This window comes from Saimiri boliviensis, chromosome 15 (assembly GCF_048565385.1).
Source record: "Saimiri boliviensis isolate mSaiBol1 chromosome 15, mSaiBol1.pri, whole genome shotgun sequence".
Lineage (NCBI taxonomy): Eukaryota > Metazoa > Chordata > Mammalia > Primates > Cebidae > Saimiri > Saimiri boliviensis.
The window spans coordinates 25,732,166-25,759,030 of NC_133463.1; the positions used below are offsets into that span (position 1 = coordinate 25,732,166).

A 26,865-nucleotide genomic window follows, 5' to 3' on the forward strand; every position below is an offset into this window, starting at 1 on the left:
TCTATAATTGTATGCCCTACCTGTTAACTGCTTGTGTTTTTAAGGCTACTGATTCTAGATGTTAATTTTTAATATGCTACCTTACTGAATTATTTTATTATTTATTTTCTTCATTTTATTCCTCTAAATTTATTTTATTTAAATAAATACATTTAATTTATTATTTTATTTCTCTAAATCTCTCTTCTCTAATTGCATCAGCTAATCCTTGTAAAGCAATGCTGAGCCCTGTTTCTTTGGGGCTACTAAAAAAAAGAAAAAAAAAAAGCAGTGCTGAATATTTATGGAGGTAGTATGCCTTATTCCTGTTGCTGGAGTTACATAAATTAAATAACCCTCTACTGTATTTTCAAAGCATCTGTGATAACTACCACTACAACATTTCTCATTGTGAGTTATCATCCATCGTCCCCTACTAGGATATGAGCTCAGTCAAAAGTACAGGAAGCACCTTGCTCATCTTTGTGTCCACCAGCAACTCACTCGTAAAGAACTGTTGATTGATTCATTCGATATGTCAGTGTGAATCTATGAATAAGTGTCAATGAATCAAAGAAAAAAAATGTGTCCCCAAAGAAAAATCCAGAACTGAGAGTGTTACAACTGGTAGGACCATTTCACATCCATTAGGATGGTCATTAAAAAAAGAAAGAAGAAGAAAGAAGAAGAAAGAAGAAGAAAGAAGAAAGAAAGAAGAAAGAAAGAAGAAGGAAGAAGGAAGAAGAAGGAAGAAGGAAGAAGGAAGAGGAGGAGGAGGAGGAGGAGGAGGAGGAGGAGAAGGAGGAGAAGAAGAAGAAGGAGAATAAGGAGAAGAAGGAGGAGGAGAAGGAGGAGAAGGAGGAGAAGGAGAAGGAGGAGGAGGAGAAGGAGGAGAAGGAGGAGAAAGAAGAAGAAGAAGAAAGAAGAAGAAGAAGAAGGAAGAAGAAGGAAGAAGAAGAAGGAAGAAGGAAGAAGGAAGAAGGAAGAAGGAAGAAGAAGAAGAAGAAGAAGAGAAAACTAGTGTTGGTGAGGATGTGAAAAAACTGGATCCCTTGTACATTCCCAAACTGGGAGGATCTAGATTTTATTTTATAAAGCAGAAATGGCCTACAAGATGTAAAAATAGTTTCATTATAGCATGTCATCCACACTCCTTAAAACTAAGAGTTGCACTAAACCTCACATTCTGTACTCTTGCTGTAAAAGTCGCATCTTATTCACGGTGCCCTGGACTAAGTATTAATAACTGCCTTTCACTTCTACCTTCAGCTGTCTCTCTGCTGCTTCTATATCTGATTATGTAGCCTACTCCTATCTTTAAGCCTTCTCCTAAAACATGCCCAACCACTTAAGGCATCCTGCTTCCTTTGGCTAATTAGCCTTGCTTCTATTAAACAATTTGAAACTAAAGCTGCAGAGGGGGCAACTGTCTCTCTCTATCACCCCTGATGGTATCTGGAACATTCCTCTCCTCTCCACTCTTGCTACTGCTAGAGCTGCAGAAGACTCACTCTTACTCATCAAGGGGTACTGAAGGAAAACTGTTCCTTTGAAGCCAAAGTTAAAACTATTTACAAGGCACACCAGTCACACTCAGTAACATGGGATATTAAGAAATATCTTGAGGGGCTGAGGGCGGTGGTTCATGCCTGTAATCCCAGCACTTTGGGAGGCCAAGGTGGATCACCCGAGGTCAGGAGTTCGAGACCAGCCTGACCAACACAGTGAAACCCCATCTCCACCAAAAAATACAAAAATTAGCTGGGCACGGTGGCACATGCCTGTAGTACGAGCTACCTGGGAGGGTGAGGCATGAGAATAGCTGGAACCCAGGTGGGGAAGGTTGCAGTGAGCCAAGATCATGCCACTGCACTCCAGTCTGGTGACAGAGCAAGACTCTGTCTCAATTAAAATATATATATATATATATATCTTGGGAACTTCACTATCATTTATCACCATGTTTCAATGAGAAAATACATCCTAAGTTTCCAGTAACCAACATAAAAACAAACTTTGGAACATGGCCTATTTTGATGATCACCCAAAATCTTACCTAGAATTTATTAGATACAATATTACATTTCCAAGAAATTCTATTATTGCAGAAACTTCTATAAACATGTAACATAAATTCTCATTAATAGTCCCAGCCCTTATTTTAAAAACCATACTTAAATGTGTTTCTAAATCCAATTGACATTAAAAACTTCACAAAACCTTCACTGAAAATGAGTATTTGAAGAAAATACAGAGAGTGATTAAGGAGAAACAGCTGGTGGATAACCTTGTTTTTTGATTCCTAAAGAAAACCTCCAAAGCAAAGCAGGAAAAATAAATGCTTCAAAAGGTTTTCAAAATTTTTAGAGCAATGACTAGCAACTTATATAAAGAAATCTTTTAGAATTCTGAATACTGAAAGTCTACGTATTTATGTCACGTTACATATTAAAAAGAGCTTCATAACTTAAACTGTCATTTTGTCCAGATTTTTTTTTAAACACAAGTAAATAAGCATTGCTAAGCAACATTTTACTCAACTGAGCAAAAAATAAAGATACTGGTGAGAGAGCATTGCTTCAAAGACAAAATTAACCAAGTATTGTATTTGTTTTTCAGAGCTTGAGCAAGAGAGTAAAAAAACTAGCCTCAAATCAAAGAATAGAGAATGCTATTTATTTTTCCCATTCTTGACAAAAGTTGTTAAAAATTTTAATCACTTTAGGAATAGAAGATAGATCCCTTTTTGTAAAGAAAATTGTGAATTCAGTATTAATCAGATTTAAGTCATGGCTACATTTTCCTAAAGAATCCCAACAAACTTGAGGGGATACAAACACACAGTAATTACCTTGTTGTGGCTATTTTGCTTATATCCACCTTTGTAGAAAATAATGCTTGAACTTTTAACAGGAAGAACTCAAAAAGGACTTCAATCGTATTAAAAATAAGGTGACCAAATGAAAATCAGACTAAGGTCAACCCAAAATTAGAGACACTTTTAAATTTAAGAATTGCCTCTGTTTACTTTTGCTTTTGTTTATGGGGGATATGAAAAATGTCAAACTTCTGTGACACGAAAAATAACTGTATTTAACAAACAGAGAATATTTTAAACAGTCTCTAACCCAAAATTAAGTGGTAATCCTTGAGCCTGCTTGGCTGCCTCTAAAAGCAGAACAAAGGAGCATCAAGTCCTGAATTTCTATTAGGTAAATGTATTGCCAAGTTATTAGTACTTGAATACTAACTCTGTGGCAAGAAAACAAACTAGATATTCTTTGGGAATGAACGTGAGAAAGCTGACAGACCAAAGATAAAACGAATGACTATTAAGCTAGACAAGGCAGAAGAGGTATGTGTATAAAATGCTGCACATAATTATACGAAGGTCACAGATTTTCCAAAGCTCATGTTTAAATCACAACTTAATAACTCCTGATATGCACAATTTTTTAAGGGAGAAATGATTCTCTGGTTACAGTGGCAGTATTATTCCAGGGTCAACTAAATTTTCACACTGGCCAAAAAATATCCATGTGCAATACAGAATCAGCCATTCCTCCTATAAAGCATATACCTAGAAATAATAACAGAATCACAGCCTGATTTTATTAATTTTTTTAATTAAGCAGAAGTAAATTCTTTAAAAATCTCCCACAGTAACAAGATCCAGTACAAATACACTGATATTTAAATTCCTTTAAACGAACTCAAAATACTATGGTAAGGTAAGGTAAAGGGCCATGAATGATCACTGAATACTTCATTAAAACCTAAAAACAACACCTGTAAGGAAGAGTTATTCATTCTTCTAACTTACAGGTAAGTTAACTGAGAATTAGAAGTTGAATAACTTGTTCAAATCCATATAGCTATGACTCCAACTCCAGAGTTTGTAATTGTAACTAAACAAGCTAAACTATAACAAAAGCTAACAATTATAATAACAATTAGTGCACAAAAACAGAAGCTAAGCTATTGAACCAGCCCATCATTCTGTTCTCAAACACCTTATAAGGTAAATGTTATTCTAGCCTCTAGAAAAACATTACAATGTTTTGGCCAAATGCCTGAAGAGGCAAAAATCTGGCGCTCAGAAATATTTTTAGTCTTAAATAAAATGATTACAAAATGTATTTTTTAAATCCATGTTATTGAGGTCAAATTTACATTTAATGAAGTGTGACTATTTTAGGCTCATAGTTAGATGAATTTTGACAAACACTCATATTAACAATCACCAAAATCAAAATATAGAACATTTCTATCACCCCCAAAAGTTTCCTTGTATAGGAAATTCCCACCCCCAAATCTAGGCAATCTAAGAACCTCTTTCTGTCACTATGTACTAGTTTTGCCAATTCTAGAATTCCACAAAAATAGAATCTTCGAGTTTTGAAGATTTTTGTTTCTGAGATTCATGTATATTGTTGAATGAATATCAAGTTTTGCTGTTGAACAGCATTCCGGGTCATGGTTATGTTACAGTGTAACCATTTACTTGGTGGTAGATATTTGGGTTGTTTCCAATTTGGGGCTATTATAAAGAAAAATGCTACAAACATGCATGTATGTACAAGTCTTTGAACAGCCATACATTTTCATTTATTTTAGGTAAATACCACATGGCATTGCTGGGTGGTAAGGTAAGTACTACATGCCTACCTTCATAAAAACATGATAAATTCTGACAAGGTGCCTGTACCATTTTATATACCCAGCAGCAATATGTGAGACTTCCAGTTGCCCCAACACTAGGTATTGTCAGTCTTTTTAAACTTTAGCTATGGCTTTAATTTGCATTTTCCTGATGTCTAATCACTTTGAGCATCTTTTCATGTGTTTATTAGCCATTCTTCTCTCTTTTTTATTGAGTGTCGGTTCAAAAATTTTGCCCATTCTTGTCTTACTAAGTGGTAGGTATTCCTTTATATATTCTGGAGTAAGTCCTCTTTCAAATATTTGTATTATAAATGTTTCCTTCTAATATATGTCTTGTTTTTTCATTTTGTAAAAAGTGCCTTAAGTGTTTACAGAAGTTTAAAGTTTGATGACATGTAATTCCTCAGTTTTTTCATGATCCATGTTTAAATTTTGATGACATGTAATTCCTCAATTTTTTCAATCCATGTTTTTTATGTTCTAAGAAATCTTTGTCTATCTCCAAAGCAGCAAAGTATTCTGGAAATTGTACTTTAACTTTTACATATAGGTCTATGACCCATTTCTGATTTATTTTTGTCTATGGTGTGAAGTCAAGGTTCAGCTTCTTTTTTTCTGTCTGAAAGGCCAATTACTTTATCATTATTTGTTGAAAAGAGTATCCTTTCCCCTTTAGCATCCTCACTGGAATTAACTTTGAAAGAATTAAATTGACCATATGTGGATCGATCTTTCTTGCCTCCTCCATATTCCAGAGATAGCAAACTCCTGTAAAGAGCCACATATAAAATACTTCGGGCTTTGAGGACATATGATCTATCACATCTATTCAACTCTGCTGTTGTAACACAAAAGCAACTATGTACAATACATAAACAAGTGACTGTGGCTGTGTTCCAATGAAACTTTAATGACATATTCCAAAATTTCAACTTCATCTAAATGTCATGTGTTATAGAATATCATTTTACTTTTGATGTTTTTCCAACTATTTACAAATGTAAAAACCATTACTTAGCTGGAAAGCCATATAAAAACAGACAAGCCAGATGTGACCCATGGGCCATAGCTTGCCAACTGCTGTTTTATTCTGTTCTACTGATTCATGTATCTGTCCCTAATGTCAATATTCTGCTATTTTGAGTATTGTAGCCTTATAGCAAATCTTGAAGTCAGGTACTGTGGGCTGGCCAATTTTGTTCTTTCTTTTCAAAACTGTTTTGGCTACTACAGGTCCTCTGCATCTTCGAATGTCAGCACTACCTTATGAATTTTACCAAAAAAAAAAAAAAAAAAAAAAAAAAAACCCTATGATTTTGATTACAATTGCATTGCATCTTCACATTAACTTTGGGAGAATTGAAATCTTAAATAATTGAGTCTTCTTTAATTTGAGCAAAATTTTATAGCCTTCAGTATACAGGTTGTGTACCTATTTATAATTAAATAGCACGAAAACAACATTTTCAGAGATAAAGAAGCCCTTTATCAGATGAAGAAAGTTCTCTTCACTCCTAGTTTGCTGAGTCTATATCATTAATGAGCACTGAGTTCTGTAAAATGCTTTTTCTGCACTTCACATACTCATATGGTTGTTCTCGTTTATTCTATTATCTGATTAATTACTTTGATTACTGAAAGCCATCTTGCTTTCAAGAATAAACTTCACTTAATCATAACATTATTTAAATTTTGCTGAATTTAATTTGCTATTATTTTGTTAAGAATGTGTATATTTGGCTGGGTCTGGTGGCTCACACCTACAATCCCAGTACTTTGGGAGGACGAACAGGGTAGATCACTTGAGATCTAGAGATTGAAACCAGCCTGCCCAACATGGTAAAACCCTTTCTCTATTAAAAATACAAAAAAATTACCCAGGTGTGGTGGCACACGCCTGTAGTCCCAGCTACTCAGGAGGTTGAGGCACGAGAATCGCTTGAACCCGGAAGGTGAAGGTTGCTGTGGGCCAAGATTACACCACTATACTTCAGCCTGGGCAACAGAGCAAGACTCTGTCTCAAAAAATAATAACAATAATACTTTTTATATCTGTGATCATACTGATCTTAAGTTCATTCTTCCTCATCCTTGCTTTGGTAACCTGTTCAAATTTTCTTCTCTGGTTTATAAGAGTTTTAAAAAGACAATTTATTTTTAACATGTCTTTTTTACGGGTTTAGGTTAATTTCTTCCAGATAAAAAACATCCTAATTTAATAATATGATTCTATGTAAAAAAGTATTGAAAAATTTATCTTGCTGCCTATCTTTCAGTTCTATGTCTATAAAGTGATATCCACATGAAGTAGTATCATTTTAAGAGTTCTGACACACATTCTAAGTGTAAAGCATATGATAAAAGAGAAAAGAATATACTCCCCAAACCAAGGGATGTAGTGTACAAAAGGCAAAGTTATATATAACTATTGAAACAAATTGGGCTTTTTACCACTTTATGCTTATTTCATTTATCCAGGAGAATTTAATATTGTGTACTTGGATGACTTTTTCCTGTTAGGTTGAACATATGAAATTGACATATTTGTAGGTCAAAGAAACGTCAAATACTGGCAGTTTCATATGGTTTGACCTTTAATTTAGTGGCCTTGGAACAGTAAGCAAAGTGAGCTCACCCAATCGGTAGGTTGTTTGATCAGTATACAAGCACCATCTGGTGGCAGGAACAAAAACTGTAGGTTTGTAACTGTTCATATCATGCTGGTACAAATACAGTTATCCCTAGGTTATCTGTGGGGAAATGGCTCCAGGACCTTCATCCTACCCATTAGAGATACCAAAAGCCACGGCTTCTCAAGTCCCTGATATAAAATCGTGTGGTAGTATTTGTGTATTATCTATGTACATCCTCCCATATACTTTAAATCATCTCTAGATTACTTATAATATCTAATACAATGTAAATGCTATGAAAATAGTAGTTACATTGTACTGTTTGGGAAATAATGACAAGAAAATTAAAAGTCTGTACATGTTCAGTACAGATGCAACCATCCTTTTTTTCCTGAAAAAAAAGTTTTTTGAGACAGAGTCTCACTCTGTCGCCCGGGCTGGAGTGCAATGGCGCGATCTCAGCTCACTGCAACCTTCAGCCTCCAAGGTTCAAGCGATTCTCCTGCCTAAGCCTCCCAAGTAGCTGGGATTACAGGTGTCCACCACTATGCCCGATTAATTTTGCTTTCTTTTTAGTAGAGACAGGGTTTCACCATGTTGGCCAGGCTGGTCTCAAACTCCTGACCTCAGATGATCCACCAGCCTTGGCCTACCAAAGTGCTTAGATTACAGGCATGAGCCACCAAACCCAGCCTTCCTGAATATTTTCAATCCACAATTGGCTGGATCCATGAATGCTGAACCCATGGATATAGAACCCAGGGACACAATGGGCCAACTGAATATTCAACATCAGTTGTTCTACTTTCCAATATGCTTTTTAAGAGGGCATGACAAATGAGAGAAGAATCTTGTATTCAAAGTGTGAACAACCGCAGAATAAATAGCACACCAACATCACTATACTTAGCAACAATTCATCAGCATATATAAAGTAAACTGAAATAAAATATACAAGCTGTTTTATTAAGTCAGAATCTTGGCTATTACTAATTTTACTGATAACGTAATGAAATAAAGTCAATTTGGATGCTTCAAAAAACTTCTTTTGCCCTATCAAATTTCCACTGATAACCATCATTATCTGTAAAATTATTTCTAAGTCTCACAAATTTATTCCATAGGGGTACAAGGAGAAACCAAGAAGCCTTAAATTAAGTAAGTGTCTAACTCTGGCCATAGAAACAAGTAACTTTTAGGCAAAATAGTCCAAATTATTTTCTTCTTGTTTAACTTGCTATAACTCAACACATGTTAAAAGAAAACAACTTGACCAACCTAGCTATAAGAGATTGGACCAAGAATTGGATATATTAGCAAAAGGTAACCTAGACACAAAATATACTAAACACATCTAATGAGGCCATAAAATTGTTTCAAACTGAGTCCTACCAAATAAACATAAACAAATCCTTTGGGGAAGGAAGGATACATCTTCGATGAACAAAGAGCTGATGGGTTAAACTTGGGATGAATCCTAAACAATGCCATTTTCTTAAGACAAATTTTACAAACCTATTCTGAAAGCTCTAGATGATCTACTACCTCTTGCCATGTATACGTCCGACAAGTCTTCAAAATCAAAGATAATCTTTGCTACCCTTCATTGTGGCCATAAAGAGTGATAAAATGACTCCCAAATACTTCACAGGCAATTTAAATGCAACACAGTGCAAATTAAACTCTTCATCTTTCCAAAAACCTGCTCCAGCTACTCTTGCGGTGAACCGTATTATTAGCCATCCAAATATCTGAAGTTATACTTAATATCCCAAGTGCAATCAAGTCTACATTCTAAATATCTATGGACACACTCCCCTCCTCTCCATCTTCACTATTCCAGACCTGCATCACATTATGCCTGAATTATAACATCTTCATAATTCTTTCTCCCTTGAAGTTTCAACCTGTCCAATCTACTTTCCACATACCGCCAAAACAGTATTTCTAAAATATATATCCAATTATTTTATCCCTCAGCTTAAAATCCTTCAATGGCTCCCAATCACCTTCAGGATAAAATCCAAACCTTACGGCATGGGCACTTCAGGACATTCAAATCGGGGCCCTGCCTAGACTTCAGCCTTCTTATTCCAGACTTACTAAATTGCTTGTAAGTCCATGAATGAACTCAACTTCTCAGGATTCCTAGCCTTTGTTCCCAAAATCTATATTACTTTTCCTTACCCACCTCACCTGGCTAAATCCTAGTTGACCTTAAGGTTCATTCCTCCTGGAAGGCTTCTTTGGTGCCCCAGTCTGGGTGGAGTGCTTCCTTCCTTCCTAATGTTTTCATAGCAACATTGGGGCACATCTATCATTCAGTTCTTTCTTTTGTTTTCCTCTTCTACTAAACTTAGTCTATTAGCCCGTCTGTCTTTCCTCAAAGTCTCTACTCAACACAACATGTGACAATGACTAGGCATGCAACAAATGTCTGCTGAATGCAGATGACTTCACAAAAGTCCTTCATTAGCTATCACTATCTCTATTTTGCAAATGAGGAAACTAATGGAGTTCCAGAGCCTTGTCTAAGATCACATAGGTAAACGCATCAGAACTAGGAACTGAACCAAATGTTCTAACTGTAATGAAAATAATTTTCTCTCAGAGTCTTTGCTTTTGAGGAACCACTCTATAAAATAATTGTGCTCTGCAGAGTAGTTTGGATAGGGCTAACCTGTTTCTACAGGCTGGACATATAACCCAGTCTTGGCTGAAGTTATACCTCCTACCCCCAACCCAGTTTGAATGATTAATTCCAGGATGGATAGTTTACTCCAAGTGTTTGCGGAGAATTTTCTAAGGACTATCAGAAAAAGAAAAAAAAAAAAACACTGCACCTTCTTCATTGTAAGTACAGGATATACAGTGTACGAAGTACACAGCAAATGGGCATCAGATTATTTGAAAACAAAGTAGAGAAAAAAAGAAACAAGAGCTAGAAAGAGAGAAATAGAAAATGAGGAAGAACAACACTAAAGCCCTACATCCAACCATGCTTGAACATCTCCCCGAGACATATCGCCGTTACATAGGTCAAAAATTCCCATTTTCACATAACCTAGTTTGAGTTGCGGCCCTTTGGAAATCTGCACCAGCAGACCAAGAGGCCGTATGGTCTGCTGGTCTGCCATTCTGGCCATTTGCCAAGCAATAATACTTTTTTCATCAGTGAATATACAAAACTGAAAAACTGTCTATCTAATTTCAGCCATTCTATTTCTCTAGATAATGCACATAATTTTAATAAGAAAAACGGGAAAACAAAAGCATAAAGTGTTCTCCAAGCTTTACCCTGTACTTTGTCAAATGAATTTTTTATGCTTTCTGCTTTATAATGTATCCGTTAGTGAAAAGTGCCTCTAATGAGAAAGAAAAATATGTGACTGAATGTAATTATTGTCAAACATCCTGGGCATAATAAAAGGAGATATACTTCAGAATCCAAGTCATTCTACAGTTTGCTCATGGATAAATGCTTTTTTCTCCACTCATCATTAAAAAAGAATTTAAAAATTCAGTTCTTCTTAGGCCTTTGAATGAGTTCAAGTGGAAAAACCCCATCAGTAAAGAAGGGGAGGAACAGCATAGGTAATACCTAATTTTGCTTAATATTACTTTAAGTAGAAAATAAAAGAACCTTTTCAAAACTCCTTCCCTGCCTTAAGAAGATAAATGATTAATCTGGGTTCTGACAAGGAGAAGACTGTCTCCTTGCATCTTTGATTCCAGAGTCCCTATAATCCATTCAAGTGTTGTCATCTATAAATTAAGGTCATATGCAAAATCACGACTGTAACAGTCTACTGAGTAATGGTTAGGTCTGCGCTTTTGTGAGCAGAAAGAGCTTTTCAGTTGAAACATGGCATGGCAGCTTACTAGTACCTTCCTATATTCTTTTTATTCTTTTTTGTCATCTGCAGAAAATCATAAAGACACTCCAAAAAAACTGAAGGGAAAGTCCAAATTATCTATTCATGGGAATGGCCTAAGGCACACCCTTTATATATGACTCTGGGGAAGTCATAAATAAAATTCTTGTACCCCTCAAGACAACCATAAGAATTAGATCTTAGAACTAGAAACTGCCAATAAAGGAAAAATGCCAACATTCTTAACAGAAAATCAAGAAAAAAGAAAGTCAAAACCACATGACCCTGTCTAATTTCGCATACTGTCTTTTCTCTCCCTGGGCTCTGATCAAGCCACACTGGCCTCCTGAGGCCATGCCAGGCACACTCCTGATGCAGGGGCTTTGTACTTGCTATTTCTTGAGACTGGAACACTCACTCTCTCAACATTCACACTGCTTTTTCTCTTTTCCTTTGAGGTCTTTATCAAAAGTAACCTCCTCAGTGACTAATCACTTCTTATTGACTGACTACCTCCCCTACAAGAACATGAGCTCCGTAAGGACAGGGATTAGTGTCTGACTTTTCATTGCTTTACCATCAGACTTTTTAAAAGTAATAAAGTTAGAAGTAATAAAATTAGTCTATTTCCATTTAAAAGTAATAAATTCACTTGTCAGAACTGTAGCAAAATTTCAATAAAGGACTACAGATATCAAAATGCAACAAATGTTAAAATATAATACTCTCATAAATCTATTCATTATAGTACATTAACAATAAAATAAGTATATGACAGACTAGGTGTTCCTTACTCAGGTGACCAAAGGTATTTACTGTGCTGAAGTGGGCAACTAGCTTTGTTTACACTGGGAAACCTCACACTAAAGATAAAGGCAATGGGTATATTACATAGAGAAAGAGAAAGCAAAACAACTACAAGAGAAATGTGTTGTCCCTTGTGACTTCTCTGCAGTGTGAACACCAAGCTGAGGTCTGGGAAGCCTGCCACTGGATACGTCACAATTAGAAGCAGAGATCCTACAGGAGAGAATGAAATATACCAAGGAAGCCAAGAAAAGCTGAGGGGTTAGGCTGGTTAGCAAGGGGAAGATGGTAGATATACTCTGGAAGCATTACCTAGGGGGAAAATGTGGACTGAAAGCTGCCAACTGCAAGTTTCCACACCTGGTGGACAAGGGAAATGACCACAAAGAAGAGAGGAACTAAAGGACAACACAAGACAGAGGCGAGGCGTATAGGTGCCTCTCCCTTCCTAGCATATAGCAATTTCCCGCCAGGCATAGCTGAGAGGAAAAGGGAAGGGCAGAAGTCTAAGAGTGTGCAAATTCTTCTTAGAGAATCTAAACAATAATATTTAAAGAAATTATTTACAATTTAATAGGACTGAGTTTTAAATGGATAAGATTAAAGGTAATTTCTCCCCTACCAAGCAAGAAGTCAAAAAGTATCAGATTATGTATGTACTAAATATTTTCTCTACACATCTAAGTTATGTTATCAGTAAATATACAAAACCATAACAAAAGCATCAGCAAATATCTGATCAAATCTAGAAAATAATTTCTTAGGCATAAAACCAGTGAGAGAAATAAAAAGAAAAATCAATAGATTAGACCACATAACATTTTAAAACTATAGGATATTAAAAATAAATATACACTTAAAAGCCAAATTTTTTAAAGCAGGAAAATTACAACAAACAAAACATACTGAAAGTTAACTAACAACCTCAACATATAAACATTTGAAAACCGGTGAAGCAATGGAATAAAAACTAACAAATTGAAATGGAAAAACCAAAAAAGATAAAAAACTAACAAGCACCTAAAAAGAAAAACTGTCCAGCCTCACTAGCAGTCAATAAACTGAATTTTTAAAAATAGTACTTTATGGCCAGGTGAAGTGCAATCCTAACACTTTGGGAGACCAAGACAGGTGGATTACTTGAGGTCGGGAGTTTGAGATCAATCTTTGTAATAGGTGAAACCCCATTTCTACTAAAATACAAAAATTAACCAGAAATTGCTTGAACCTGGAAGGCAGAGGTTGCAGTGAACTGAGATCGCACCACTGCACTCCAGCCTGGGTGACAGAGTAAGTTTAAAACAAACAAACAAAAAAACACACTACGTTTTAACGATCAAAGAAGACAAAAACTTTTTCAACTTAATATTGTCAGAGTAAAATAAGCACTCTTATACACTGTAAGAAATTAGAACAAACTTTAGTGTAATTGGGCAATACTTTATTATTTTTAAAGAACATTCCCCTGATAGTAATATAAGGAGGGAAATAATAAGTGATATGAACAAAAAATTTACATAATGATTATTTACTGCAGCAATCTTAACAAAAAAGGGGGCACAAACAACCTAGATGATAAAAAATAGGCACATACTTATATACCTTACAAAGCCATATGAAGCACTACGCAGCCATCAAAAACATTTTGTGCCAGGCACAGGGCCTCACGCCTGTGATCCCAGCACTTTGGGAAGCCGACGTGGGCAGATCACTTGGTCAGAAGTTCAAGACCAGCCTGGCCAACATGGTGAAATCCCATCTCTACTAAAATAATTAGACAGGCATGGTGGCATATGTCTGTAATCCCAGCTACTGGGGACTGACGCACAAGAAATGCTTGAACCCAGAAGGCAGAGGTTGCAGTGAGCCAAGATCACACCACTGCACTCCAGCCTAGGTGACAGAGTGAGACTCTGTCTCAAAAAAGAAAAAAATTTCTTAAAAATTAAAGATATGACAAATAGCCATATTAAGTGAAGAGAGTATTATATTGCATAAAGAAGATACACAAATTATGATATATCCATACGAAGAACACTAACCAGCAATAAAAAAGGGCAACACCCAGATATAAGCAACATGGATGATTCCGCAAACAAGAAAATCATTATGCAAAGTGAAAGAAGCCAGACACACGAAAATACTCTATGAGTCTAGTTTTAAAAAGTTCAACAACAGGCAAAAACTAGTCTATGGTAAAAAAAATATTGATTATTTCTGGGAGGGTGTGTCAAGCACAAAGAGGTCTGATGAAACTCAGGTGATGTGAACATTTGTATTTTGATCTGAGTGGCAATCATAGGAGGATATGTATGTATGTAAAAAGTCATCAAATAAAGTACAAATACATATACACATAAATAAAATAATAAAGTCATCAAGAGGTACACAAGATTTGTACATTTCACTGTATGTCTATCATTTTATCATATTTCGTATTTTGTTTATCATGTTTATTTTGTAGTACTTTAACTCCATAAACTACTACAAAAATTGCATATAAAGGACAACTTCAACTTGGTTACATATATTTAAATGCAAAGAAAAAAGAATGTAAACAACATGAATATACAAAAAGTGGCAAATTTTAGCCTTATTTCTATTTTCTTTTTTCCTTTCTGCATTTTCCACATACCTACAATAAGTTTTATGAACAGAAAAAATAAACACTAAATTTTATTTTGAAACTTCTGCCATGTTTCTAAAAGAAACTTCTGTAATACTTGTAACTATCACGGAGTGAAACCCCATCTCTACTGCTACTGTGCAGAAAGACAGTAAATACTTCCTCCAATAAATTCCCTGTAAATTATGAACATTCATGTTCATTAGTGTATTTGGACAGATCAAAAAAAAAAAACTGAGCTCTGCTTGGTAAATGAATGAGAAAGTCAACTGGGAAAGTCAACTATCAACTGTGAAATGACTTTAAGACTTGGTCTTCTCTGCAACAAATACAGGGCCCTCGTGACACAATAAAAACTAATTCCTTCAAATCTTTTAGGTTTGTTGGGTAGAGAAAAAACAACAGTTCCTGAAAACTGGGTTTTTTTTAAGTTATTGCTTTAAATATTCCTTGTGAATCTGCTTTATCTAAATTCCATGCAAAATGCCAAGCATCAATTGGATTTACAATGAAAATACTCTTTTGGGTTTGAGAAACTTTTACAACATGCATAAAATATTAAGAAAGAAAACAAAAAAGATATACAAACCTCTGATTGTACATGCCCCGAAAGTTGTAATTAGCTCTATAATTTGGGAATGGCTTTGGATCTAATGGCCTGTAGATGGCAGGCTCTCCCCTTTTCATAGCAAGCCCATTCAGTTCCACAGTTGGAGTTATGCTGCCTGTTAAAAAAATATATATATTAAAGGCACACAAATGACATATCTTCACAATAAATCGTGCAAGCTATATTTATGCTACATTTAACTACTATGGAAGAAGGTGAGAATGGATGGTCCACTTGTATGATTTTCTAAGAAACTGCATGAACAAAGGCAAAAACCAAGAAAACAGTTTCTAATAAAATTTTCTTGGAATTTTGCAATGTTTTCTGTACATTAAAATTTGAGTGTGAAATCATTACTATTAAAACATAGTAAACAGAAGATCCTTAGACTGCTTAGCATGAATATTATTTTTTAAAGTATTGAACTTCACCATTACTTACCCCAGAAAGCTTGCATGTATTTAATCATTAAAAACATCATCTGTGAATGTTTTTATTTATACTTTGGTAATTAAATAACTAAGCATTGACAATAAAGTCATCAGTGGTTCTTGGACTTAAATAACAAAAAAGGTTTTCTGAATTTTTTTCCATAACCACCAACACAGAGTAAACATAAGCAGTATTCCTGAAACCAAAATGTCACCTATTCTTCACAAATATTAAACATATGTACAAGCAGCATCATCAATAAAAACAAAAGACTGGAAACAACCTAAACAACAGCAGTGCAGCACCAGTTATATAAATGTCCATATAACTGAACATCTATGAAAGGAGGAAGAATACTATACATCTTGCTTTTTTCTAAACTTAACAATTTACCTTGGAGGTTATACCTTAGCAGTGTAGGATATGTTAGATGAAAAAAAAAAAGCAAAGTCTCAAATACTGTGTGCTTTAACATTATCTTTTGTCTAAGAAAGGTGAAATTGAAAATATAAATACATATTTGCTTACTTTTTTTGGCATGTGTTCCTACATATTTGCTTACTTTAAAAAAAAAAAAACCCAAAACTAAAAGAGAAAAAAAGTTACTTTGAGCTTGGCAAAGCCACTATAGCTAGACTGCCTCTCTAGATTCCTCCTCTCTAGGCAGGGCATCTCTGAAAGAAAGGCAGCAGCCCCAGTCAGGGACTTTTAGATAAAACTCCCATCTCCCTGGGATAGAGCACCTGGGGAAAGGGGCAGCTGTGGGCACAGCTTCAGCAGACTTAAACGTTCCTGCCTGCCAGCTCTGAAGAGAGCAGCAGATCTCACAGCACAGCATTTGAGCTCTGCTAAGGGACAGACTGCCACCTCAAGTGGGTCCCTGACCCCTGTGCCTCCTGACTGGGAGACACCTCCCAGGAGGAGTTGACAGACACTTCATATAGGAAAGCTCTGGTTGGCATCTAGCATGTGCCCCTTTGGAACAAAGCTTCCAAAGGAAGGAACATGCTGGAATATTTGCTGTTTTGCAGCCTCCACTGGTGATACCCCAGCAAACAGAGACTGGAGTGGACCTCCAGAAAACTCCAGCAGACCTGCAGCAGAGGGGTCTGACTGTTAGAAGGAAAACTAACACACAGAAAGGAATAGCATCAACATCAACAAAAAGGGCGTCCACACAGAAACCCCAACCGAAGGTCACCAACATCAAAGACAAAACAGATAAATCCATGAAGATGAGGAAAAAAAACAGCACAAAAAGGCTGAAAATTCCAAAAACCAGAATGTCTCCTCTCCTCCAAAGGATCACAACTCCTCACCAGCAAGGGAACAAAACTGGACAGAGAATGAATTTGACAAACTGACATAAGTATGCTTCGGAAGGTGAGTAATAACAAATTCCTCCAAACTAAGGAGCATGTTCTAACACAACGCAAGGAAGCTAAGAGCCTTGAAAAAAGATTAGAGAAATTGCTAACTAGAATAACCAGTTTAGAGAAGAACATAAATGACCTGATGGAGCTGAAAAACACAGCACAAGAACTTTGTGAAGCATACACAAGTATCAATAGCTGAATCAATCAAGCAGAAAAAAGGATATCAGAGACTGAAGATCAACTTAATGAAACAAAGCAAGAAGACAAGATTAGAGAAAAAAGAAGGAAAAGGAATGAACAAAGTCTCCAAGAAATATGGAACTACGTGTAAAGACCAAACCTATATTTGATTGGTGTACTTGAAAGTGATGGGCAGAATGGAACCAAGTTGGAAAACACTTTTCAGGATATTATCCAGGAAAACGTCCCCAACCTAGCAAGATAGGCCAACACTCAAATTCAGGAAATACAGAGAACATCACAAAGATACTCCTCAAGAAAAGCAACCCCAAGACATATCATCATCAGATTGACCAAAGTTGAAATGAAGGAAAAAATGTTAAGGGCAGCTAGAGAGAAAAGCTGGGTTAACCACAAAGGGAAGCCCATCAGACTAACAGTGGATCCCTCTGCAGAAACCCTAAAAACCAGAAGAGAGTAGAGGCCAATATTCAAGATTCTTAAAGAATATTCAACCCAGGATTTCATATCCAGCCAAACTAAGCTTCTAAGGAGAAATAAAATCATTTACAGACAAGCAAATGCTGTGAGGGTCTGTCACCACCAGGCCTGCCTTACAAGATCTCCTGAAGAAAGCACTAAATATGGAAAGGAAAAACCAGTACCAGCCACTGCAAAAACATACCAAATTGCAAAGACCATTGATGCTATAAAGAAATTGCATCATATTTGCCTGCATCAACTAACAGGCAAAATAACCAGCTAGCATCATACTGACAGGATTAAATTCACACATAACAATATTAACCTTAAATGTAAACAGGCTAAATGCCCCAAATAAAAGACACAGACTGGCAAATTGGATAAAGAGTCAAGACCCATTGGTGTACTGTATTCAGGAGACCCATCTCACGTACAAAGACACACATCGGCTCAAAATAAAGGGATGGAGGAAGATTTACCAAACAAATAGAAAGCAAAGAAAAAGCAGGGGTTATAATCCTAGTCTCTGATAAAACAGACTTTAAACCAACAAAGATCAAAAGAGACAAAGAAGGGCATTACATAATGGTAAAGGCATCAATACAACAAGAAGAGCTAACTATCCTAAATATATATACACCCAATACAGGAGCACCCAGATTCGTAAAGCAAGTCCTTAGAGACCTACAAAGAGACTTAGACTCTCACAAAATAATAATGGGAGACGAAGTCTGTCAGTATTAGCCAGATCAACAAGACAGAAAGTTAACAAGGATATTCAGGACTTGAACTCAGCTCTGGAACAAGTGGGCCTAACAGACATTTATAGAAATCTCCAGCCCAAACCAACAGAATACACATTCTTCTCAGCACCACATCAACTTATTCTAAAATTGACTACATAACTGGAAGTAAAACACTCCTCAGCAAAAAAATGCAAAAGAACAGAAATCGTAACAGTCTCTCAGATCACAGTGCAATCAAATTAGAACTTAGGATTAAGAAACTCACTGAAAACTGCACAACTACATGGAGACTGAACAACCTGCTCCTGAATGACTATTGGGAAAATAATGAAATTAAGGCAGACATAAATAAGTTCTTTGAAACCAATGAGAACAAAGACAAAATGTACCAATCTTTGGGACATAGCTAAAAGAGTGTTTTAGAGGGAAATTTATAGCACTAAGTGTCCACAGGAGAAATTGGGAAAGATCTAAAATATCAAATTAAAAGAACTAGAGAAGCAAGAGCAAATAAATTCAAAAGCTAGCAGAAGATAAGAAATAACTAAGATCAGAGCAGAACTGAAGGAGAGAGAGAGACAAAAAAGCCCTTCAAAAAAAAAAAAAATCAATGAATCCAGGACCAGGTTTTTTGAAAAGATTAACAAAATAGACCACTAGTCAGACTAATAAAGAAGAAAACAGAAAAGATTCAAATAGACACAATAAAAAATGATAAAGGGGCTATCACCACTGATCCCATAGAAATACAAACTACCATCAGAGAATACTACAAACACCGCTATGTAAATAAACTAGAAAATTAAGAGGAAATGGATAAATTCCTGAACATACATCCTCCCAAGACTAAATCAGGAAGAAGTCGAATCCCTGAAAAGACCAGTAACAAGTTCTAAAATTGAGGCAGCAATTAATAGCCTACCAACCAAAAACAGCCCAGGATCAGACAGATTCACAGCCGAATTCTACCAGAGGTACAAAGAAGAGCTGGTACCACCATTCCTTCTGAAACTACTATAAACTATAGAAAAAGACGGACTCCTCCCTAACACATTTTATGAGGCCAGCAGCATCCTGATACAAAAACCTGGCAGAGACACAACTAAAAAAGAAAATTTCAAGCCAATATCCCTGATGAACATCGGTGCAAAAATCCTCAATAAAATACTGACAAACCGAATCCAGCAGCACATCAAAAAGCTTATCTACCATGATCAAGTCAGCTTCATCCCTAGGATGCAGAGCTGGTTCAAAATATACAAATCAGTAAATGTAATCCATCACATAAACAGAACAAATGATAAAAACCATGATTGTCTCAATTAATGCAGAAAATGCCTTCAATAAAATTCAACACTCCTTCATGCTAAAAACTGTCAATAAACTAAGTATTGACGGAACATATCTCAAAATACTAAGAGCTATTTATGACAAACCCACAGCCAATACCATACTGAATAGGCAAAAGCTGGAAGCATTTCCTTTGAAAATCAGCACAAGACAAGGATGCCCTCTCTCACCATTCCTATTCAACAAAGTACTGGAAGTCCTAGCCAGAGCCATCAGGCAAGAGAAGGAAAGAAAGGGTACTCAGATAGGAAGAGAGGAAGTCAACTTGTCTCTGTTTGCAGATGTCATGACTGTGTATTTAGAAAACCCCATGGTCTCAACCCCAAATCTCCTTAACCTGATAAGCAACCTCAGCAAAGTCTCAAAATGCAAAATCAATATGCAAAAATCACAAGCATTCCTTTACACCAATAACAGACAAACAGAGAGCCAAATCATGAGTGAACTCAAATTTGCAATTGCTACAAAGAGAATAAAACACCTAGGAACACAACTTACAAGGGATGTGAAGAACCTCTTCAAGAAGAACTACAAACCACTGCTCAAGGAAATAAAAGAGGATACAAACAAATGGAAAAACATTCCATGCTCATAAACAGGAAGAATCAATATCGTGAAAATGGCCATACTGCCCCAAGTAATTTATAGATTCAATGCTATTCCCATCAAGCGACCACTGACTTTCTTCACAAAATTAGAAAAAAATACTTTAAATTTCACATGTAACCAAAAAAGTGCCCATATAGCCAAGACAATGCTAAGCAAAAAGAACAAAGCTAGAGGCATAATGCTACCTGACTTCAAACTATACTACAAGGTTACAGTAACCAAAACAGCACGGTACTGGTACCAAATCAGATATATAGACCAATGGAACAGAACAGAGGCCTCAGAAATAATGCTACACAGCTACAACCATCTGATCTTTGACAAACCTGACAAAAACAAGCAATGGGGAAAGGATTCTCTATTTAATAAATGATGTTAGGAAAACTGGCTAGCCATATGCAGAAAAGTGAAACTGGACCCCTTCCTTACATTTTATACAAAAATTAACTCAAGATGAATTAAAGACTTAAACATAAGACCTAAAACCATAAAAACCCTAGAAGAAAACTTAAGCAATGTCATGCAGGACACAGGCATGGGCAAAGACTTCATGATTAAAACACCAAGAGGAATGACAACAAAAGCCAATATTCACAAATGGGATATAATTAAACTAAAGAGCTTCTGCACAGCAAAAGAAACTATCATCAGAGTGAACAGGCAACCTACAGAATGGGGGAAATTTTCTGCAATCTATCCATCTGACAAAGGGCTAATATCCAGAATCTACAAAGAACTTAAACAAATTTACAAGAAAAAAAATCAAAAAGTGGGTGAAGGAAATGAACAGACACTTCTCAAAAGAAGGTACTTACGCAGCCAATAAACATATGAAAAAAGGCTCATCATCACTGGTCATTAGAGAAATGCAAATCAAAACCACAATAAGATACCATCTCACACCAGTTAGAACAGCAATCATTAAAAACTCAGAAAACAACAGATACTGGAGAGAATGTGGAGAAATAGGAATGCTTTCACACTGTTGGTGGGAGTGTAAATTAGTTCAACCACTGTGGAAAAAAGTGTGGTGATTCCTCAAGGATGTAGAACCAGAAATACCATTTGACCCAGCAATCCTGTTACTGGGTATATACCCAAAAGATTATAAATCATTCTACTATAAAGACACACGCACACATATGTTTATTGTAGCACAGTTCACAATAGCAAAGACTTGGAAGCAACCCAAATGCCCATCAATGATAGACAGGATAAAGAAAATGTGGCACATATACACCATGGAATACTATGCAGCCATAAAAAAGGATGAGTTCATGTCCTTTACAGGAACATGAATGAAATTGGAAACCATCATTCTCAGTAAACTAACACAGGAACAGTAAACCAAACACCGCATGTTGTCACTCCTAAGTGGGAGTTGAGCAATGAGAACACATGGACACAGGGAAGGGAACATCACATAGCGGGGCCTGTCAGAGGGTAGAGGGCTATGGGAGGGATATCATTAGAAGAAATACCTAATGTAAATGACAGGTTGATGGGTGCAGCAAACCACCATGACACATGTATATCTATGTAAGAAAACTGCACATTCTGCACAGGTATCCCAGAATTTAAAGTATAATTCAAAAGAAAAAGTTACTTATAGGAAGAAGGCACAAACAGAGGAGGAATGGAAGCTATATGTCTCTGAATGTACACTGTTTTACAGATTTTATTTTGAAAACAAGAATATTTTTATATAATTATAGAAATCAAAATTTCATCCAAAAGGGGTTGGGGGAGCAATCCCTAAAATCAAAAGAAAACTGGAACTAAATCTATTTATGGTGACTTAAGCACAGAGAAGTTTTTCAAAAGACTTTAAACACTGTAAAATAGCCATAAGATCCTAAAGAGAAAAAAAAATCTTAAACTGTTTTCAGTAATCACATTGTTAGTAACAAGTAATATGCTTTTAACTTAATTCAAACAAAATTAAATCAAAATGAAAGACAAAGAAATCTCTAAAAAGAAAACAAAGCAATTAAAACTGAACAGTAAATCAAATTGGTGGCCTTAATCATACAAAGGATAATTATTTCAAATAACTTTAAAATACAGTCAAATAACCACATATCCTAAATACTTTTTTAAAACCCTGAAAACAAATCATAAACTGTTTCCAGTAATCATGGTGTTAGTAATATTGGTGTCCCTCTGTCTCAGTGCAATTGCTATTATAAAATTATTATATAGAGAGACATAAAATAGATTAAAGAAGTAATTAATGTTCGAAAGATTTTTAGTATATAAAGACACACAAATATAAAATCAAATACAGTACATAAAACCCTGTAGTCTTAAATCCGAACTGAAAATATCAAAACGAATTCATGATGTATTTTCTCTTAAGAAAAAAAAAAAACGCATGGTATTTCCTAGCGTTAAGTATCCACTTAAGAGACCTAAAAGCCATAAGCAGTCCATTAAACAATGAGGATCACCAGCATAGAGAGTCTGGTTTATAATTATCATTTCCCAATTTTAGAAAAACAATTCTTGAAGAAATGGCTGCTTCCAAAGCATGAGACTGGTAAATAAAAGGAAATAACTAAGTACTTACCTTGACTTTACAGAACAAATTATACTCAGAGAAAACAGATAATAAAGGAAAAGTTCCTCATCTATTAGCTAGAAGGATTCCAGCCAATAAATGCAGAAAAGATGATCCTCCTATCTAGCAACTACTGATAAAATAATAGATCTTCTTGGCAATGAGCATTGGCAGGCTTCTACGATCATTAGGTCAACTGGAGAACTTTATGGGAAACATGATAATGGATGAACCAGATAGGATAACTGGACCTACTGATCTATTTAAAAATCACAAAATAAAAGACAAGAAATTAAAAGCCTTCTGATGTAGTACAACATGGAGTAGACAAAACTACCTATAAAACAATTACCAAAAACTTCACACCAGAAATCTGTGTAGCCTCTAGAGGTTATCAGTTTATAAGAAATACAAAACCAAGAACACAGAAATTCCATAGGACTAATGAGCTGGTTTCTTTTTATTTATTTATTTATTTATTTACTTACTTACTTACTTACTTACTTACTTATTTTGAGACGGAGTTTCGCTCTTGTTACCCAGGCTGGAGTGCAATGGCATGATCTCGGCTCACCGCAACCTCCGCCTCCTGGGTTCAGGCAATTCTCCTGCCTCAGCCTCCTGAGTAGCTGGGATTACAGGCACGCGACACCATGCCCAGCTAATGTTTCGTATTTTTAGTAGAGACGAGGTTTCACCATGTTGACCAGGATGGTCTCGATCTTTTGACCTCGTGATCCACCTGCCTCGGCCTCCCAAAGTGCTGGGATTACAGGCTTGAGCCACCACGCCTGGCGAGCTGGTTTCTTAAACAAATAATTACGTAGAAAAATAAAGATGAGGCCGGGCGCGGTGGCTCAAGCCTGTAATCACAGCACTTTGGGAGGCCGAGGCGGGTGGATCACGAGGTCGAGAGATCGAGACCATCCTGGTCAACATGGTGAAACCCCGTCTCTACTAAAAGTGCAAAAAATTAGCTGGGCATGGTGGCACGTGCCTGTAATCCCAGCTACTCAGGAGGCTGAGGCAGGAGAATTGCCTGAACCCGGGAGGCGGAGGTTGCGGTGAGCCGAGATCGCGCCATTGCACTCCAGTCTGGGTAACAAGGGCGAAACTCCATCTCAAAAAAAAAAAAAAAAAAGAAAAAAAGAAAAATAAAGATGAAAAAGGGATTTATATCTTAAAAATTAAACTAAACAGACATTATCAACCTAATGCAATAAATGATCCTCATTTCAATATTTATTCAAATAAACCAATTATGATAAGAGTGAGGTCAGACGTGGTGGCTCATGCCTGTAATCTCAGCACTTTGGGAGGCTGGGTTGGAGGAAAGGGGGCAAGGAGATCATCTAAGACTAAGGGTTTGAGGTTATAGTGTTTTCATAGAAAACATTTACAGAGTAACTTCAAACTATGAGATGCCTCCAAGTAATGTTAAGTATTATTATTTTGAGTATGTGAGAGTTGGATCCAGGTTTAAGAAAGATAATCATCACATAGTGTTTCTTGTGTATCTTGATCACAACACTGCACTCTAGCCTGAGTGACGGAGCAAGACCTAGCTCTAAAAACATAAAATAATTTCTTAAAAAATTTTAATAAGATGATAAGAGAAATCTGAACTCTGGACATTTTTTAATATTAAGGAGTTATTGTTTTGTTTGCTTGATAGTGATATTGGGATTCGTTTTTTAAGAGTTACCTTAAAATTCAGTATGAATCTTTAAAGATACATTTACGGATGAAATGATATATCTGAGATTTGCTTCAAAGTAATCCAGGGAGAGACAGATGAGTATCAAGATTGGCTGGCTGCCATGAGTTGGTACTTGTTGAAGTTGGTGAGGGATACTAGGGACATTCACTATCTTATTCTCTTGTGTAAAATTTGAAAAATTCCACAATTTAAAAAACACACAATGTAAAATTATGTCACACTATTTTAAGTACCAGAAGTTTAGTTAAAACATATGTATATATATTCTAACAAATCATGAAGATGAATATAAAGCTTTTATAGAAAGTGAAATTCACTGTATATTCTCTGATATTTCACTTGAATCACGCCTTTGTACCATACATTTAAGATCCCATTCATTACATACAAAAATGGGTCCACTTATTGCAGCAGAGAAATTGGGGCTGGCATAAAGTACCAGCCAAGGGGAGGCAGAGCTTGACTCAAATGTAAAATTGGCATCCAGGTTATAAGCACCCCAACAAGAGTAAATACACTGCCCATTTCATTTCTAAAAAATTAATGTGAAAACACTGAAGAGCATAATAACAGGAATAAAATCAAAGTTAAGAAGAGGGAAAAGGGAAAAATAAAGCAAGGAGGAGGAGGACAGAGGAGGAAGAAGAAAGAAGAACAGCAAAGAAAAGTTAACCTAATGAATATTAAGTCCAATTAGTCCAAATCTCTGATTTAATATATGCACTTAACAGCAAAAGAAAGTCAAGCATAAAGAGGCTCTCTCTTCTTCCTTTCCTTCTTTTTCTTTCTTTCTTACAGAATTTTACTGAAGGGTAAGTAAAATTCACAAACCTTAAGCATATAGTTCAGTGAATTATTACACATGTAAACACTCATGACTGCCATTATGTCAAGATATGAACATTTCCATCACCCAGAAAGATGCCTTGAGCCTCTTTCCAAGTCAATATCCACCTCCCCAGTTACCCATTCTGACTTCAGGCATTATAGATTCGTTTGCTGCTTCTTCATATCTAAACATGTACCAGTTTCTATCTTGCTTTTTTCACTCAATATAATTTTGTTTGTATATATTAGTACTTTAAACTTTTTTAAATCACTAAATAGTTTTCTACTGAATGAAATACCATAATTTGCATTTTGCTGTTGATGGAATATTTGGTTTGTTTCTAATTTGAGGCTATTATGTATAAAGCTACCTTGAACACTCTTTAATAAGCCTTTTAGTTTTAGATAAGGAAAAATAATTAGCAACAACAACAACAACAAAAAAGCGCTGGGTCACAGAGCAGGTTTATGTTTAACTTTATTAGAAACTGCCTAACAGTTTTCCAAAGGTATTTTTTAAACACCATAGCTGTCTATGTTTTTAAAAGTTTAAATTTTAAATTTCATAAAGACTTCAGCTTAATAATTAACATGTTAATCTGTTGTCCAAGATTTATGTCACTTTGAATTCTACTTTGCAATCATCATATAGTCACAAATAGCGTAAGATTCAAATAAGGAAAAAAAGGAAAACAAAAAGTTTGAAAGATTTCATCATTTAAGGAAGGCAATAAATAAGAAATATGATTGAAAATACAATGAGGTGATTTGAATACACCGTTGAGATGTACTGTCTGCCACTCATACCATAAATTGTATTTTAAAATAGGTAAAAGTGTTGTATTCATATGATTGAAATAAATAAATAACCTCATATAAATTCCTCATTTGTAAGTAAGACTACAATCTTAGAAATGTTACAAACTGGTCTGTGTGAAGGAAAGTAGAAGAGAAGCAGAAAAGCAAAACCCATGCTAAAAGATTTCCAACTCCTAGAGCAAAGTTATCTCCATCTCTTTCCTACAGAACTAGACTGATAACCCCCACATGTGCATACAGTAATGCTTTCATAGAAAATATTTATAGAGTAACTTCAAACTATGAGATGCCTCCAAGTGATGTGAAGTATTATTATTTTGAGTGTGTGAGAGTTGGATCCAGGTTTCATAATCATCACATAGGGTTTCTTGTGTATTATAAGGCTATAATGTTATTTTATTTTGGGTTTTTTGTTGTTGTTTGTTTGTTTGTTTTTTTGAGACAAGGTCCAGGCTGTTCTTGAACTCTTGGGCTCAAGTAATCCTCCTGCCTCAGCCTCCCAAAGTGCTAGGATTACAGGGGTGAGTCACCGCTACCAGACAAGGCTATTGTGTTGACCAGGCATCC

General features: G+C 35.8%; 1 protein-coding gene across 13 annotated transcripts in view; it reads right to left on the minus strand.

Moving 5' to 3' along the window:
• STAU2 (staufen double-stranded RNA binding protein 2) overlaps positions 1-26,865 on the minus strand; it is a 327,272-nt gene that overhangs the window by 227,806 nt on the left and 72,601 nt on the right. For all 13 annotated transcript variants that reach the window (XM_074386791.1, XM_039464484.2, XM_010330450.2 and 10 more), the window contains one exon: positions 15,175-15,310. In XM_074386791.1, the coding sequence (XP_074242892.1) occupies positions 15,175-15,310 (136 nt within the window). The remainder of the gene's footprint in view (positions 1-15,174; positions 15,311-26,865) is intronic.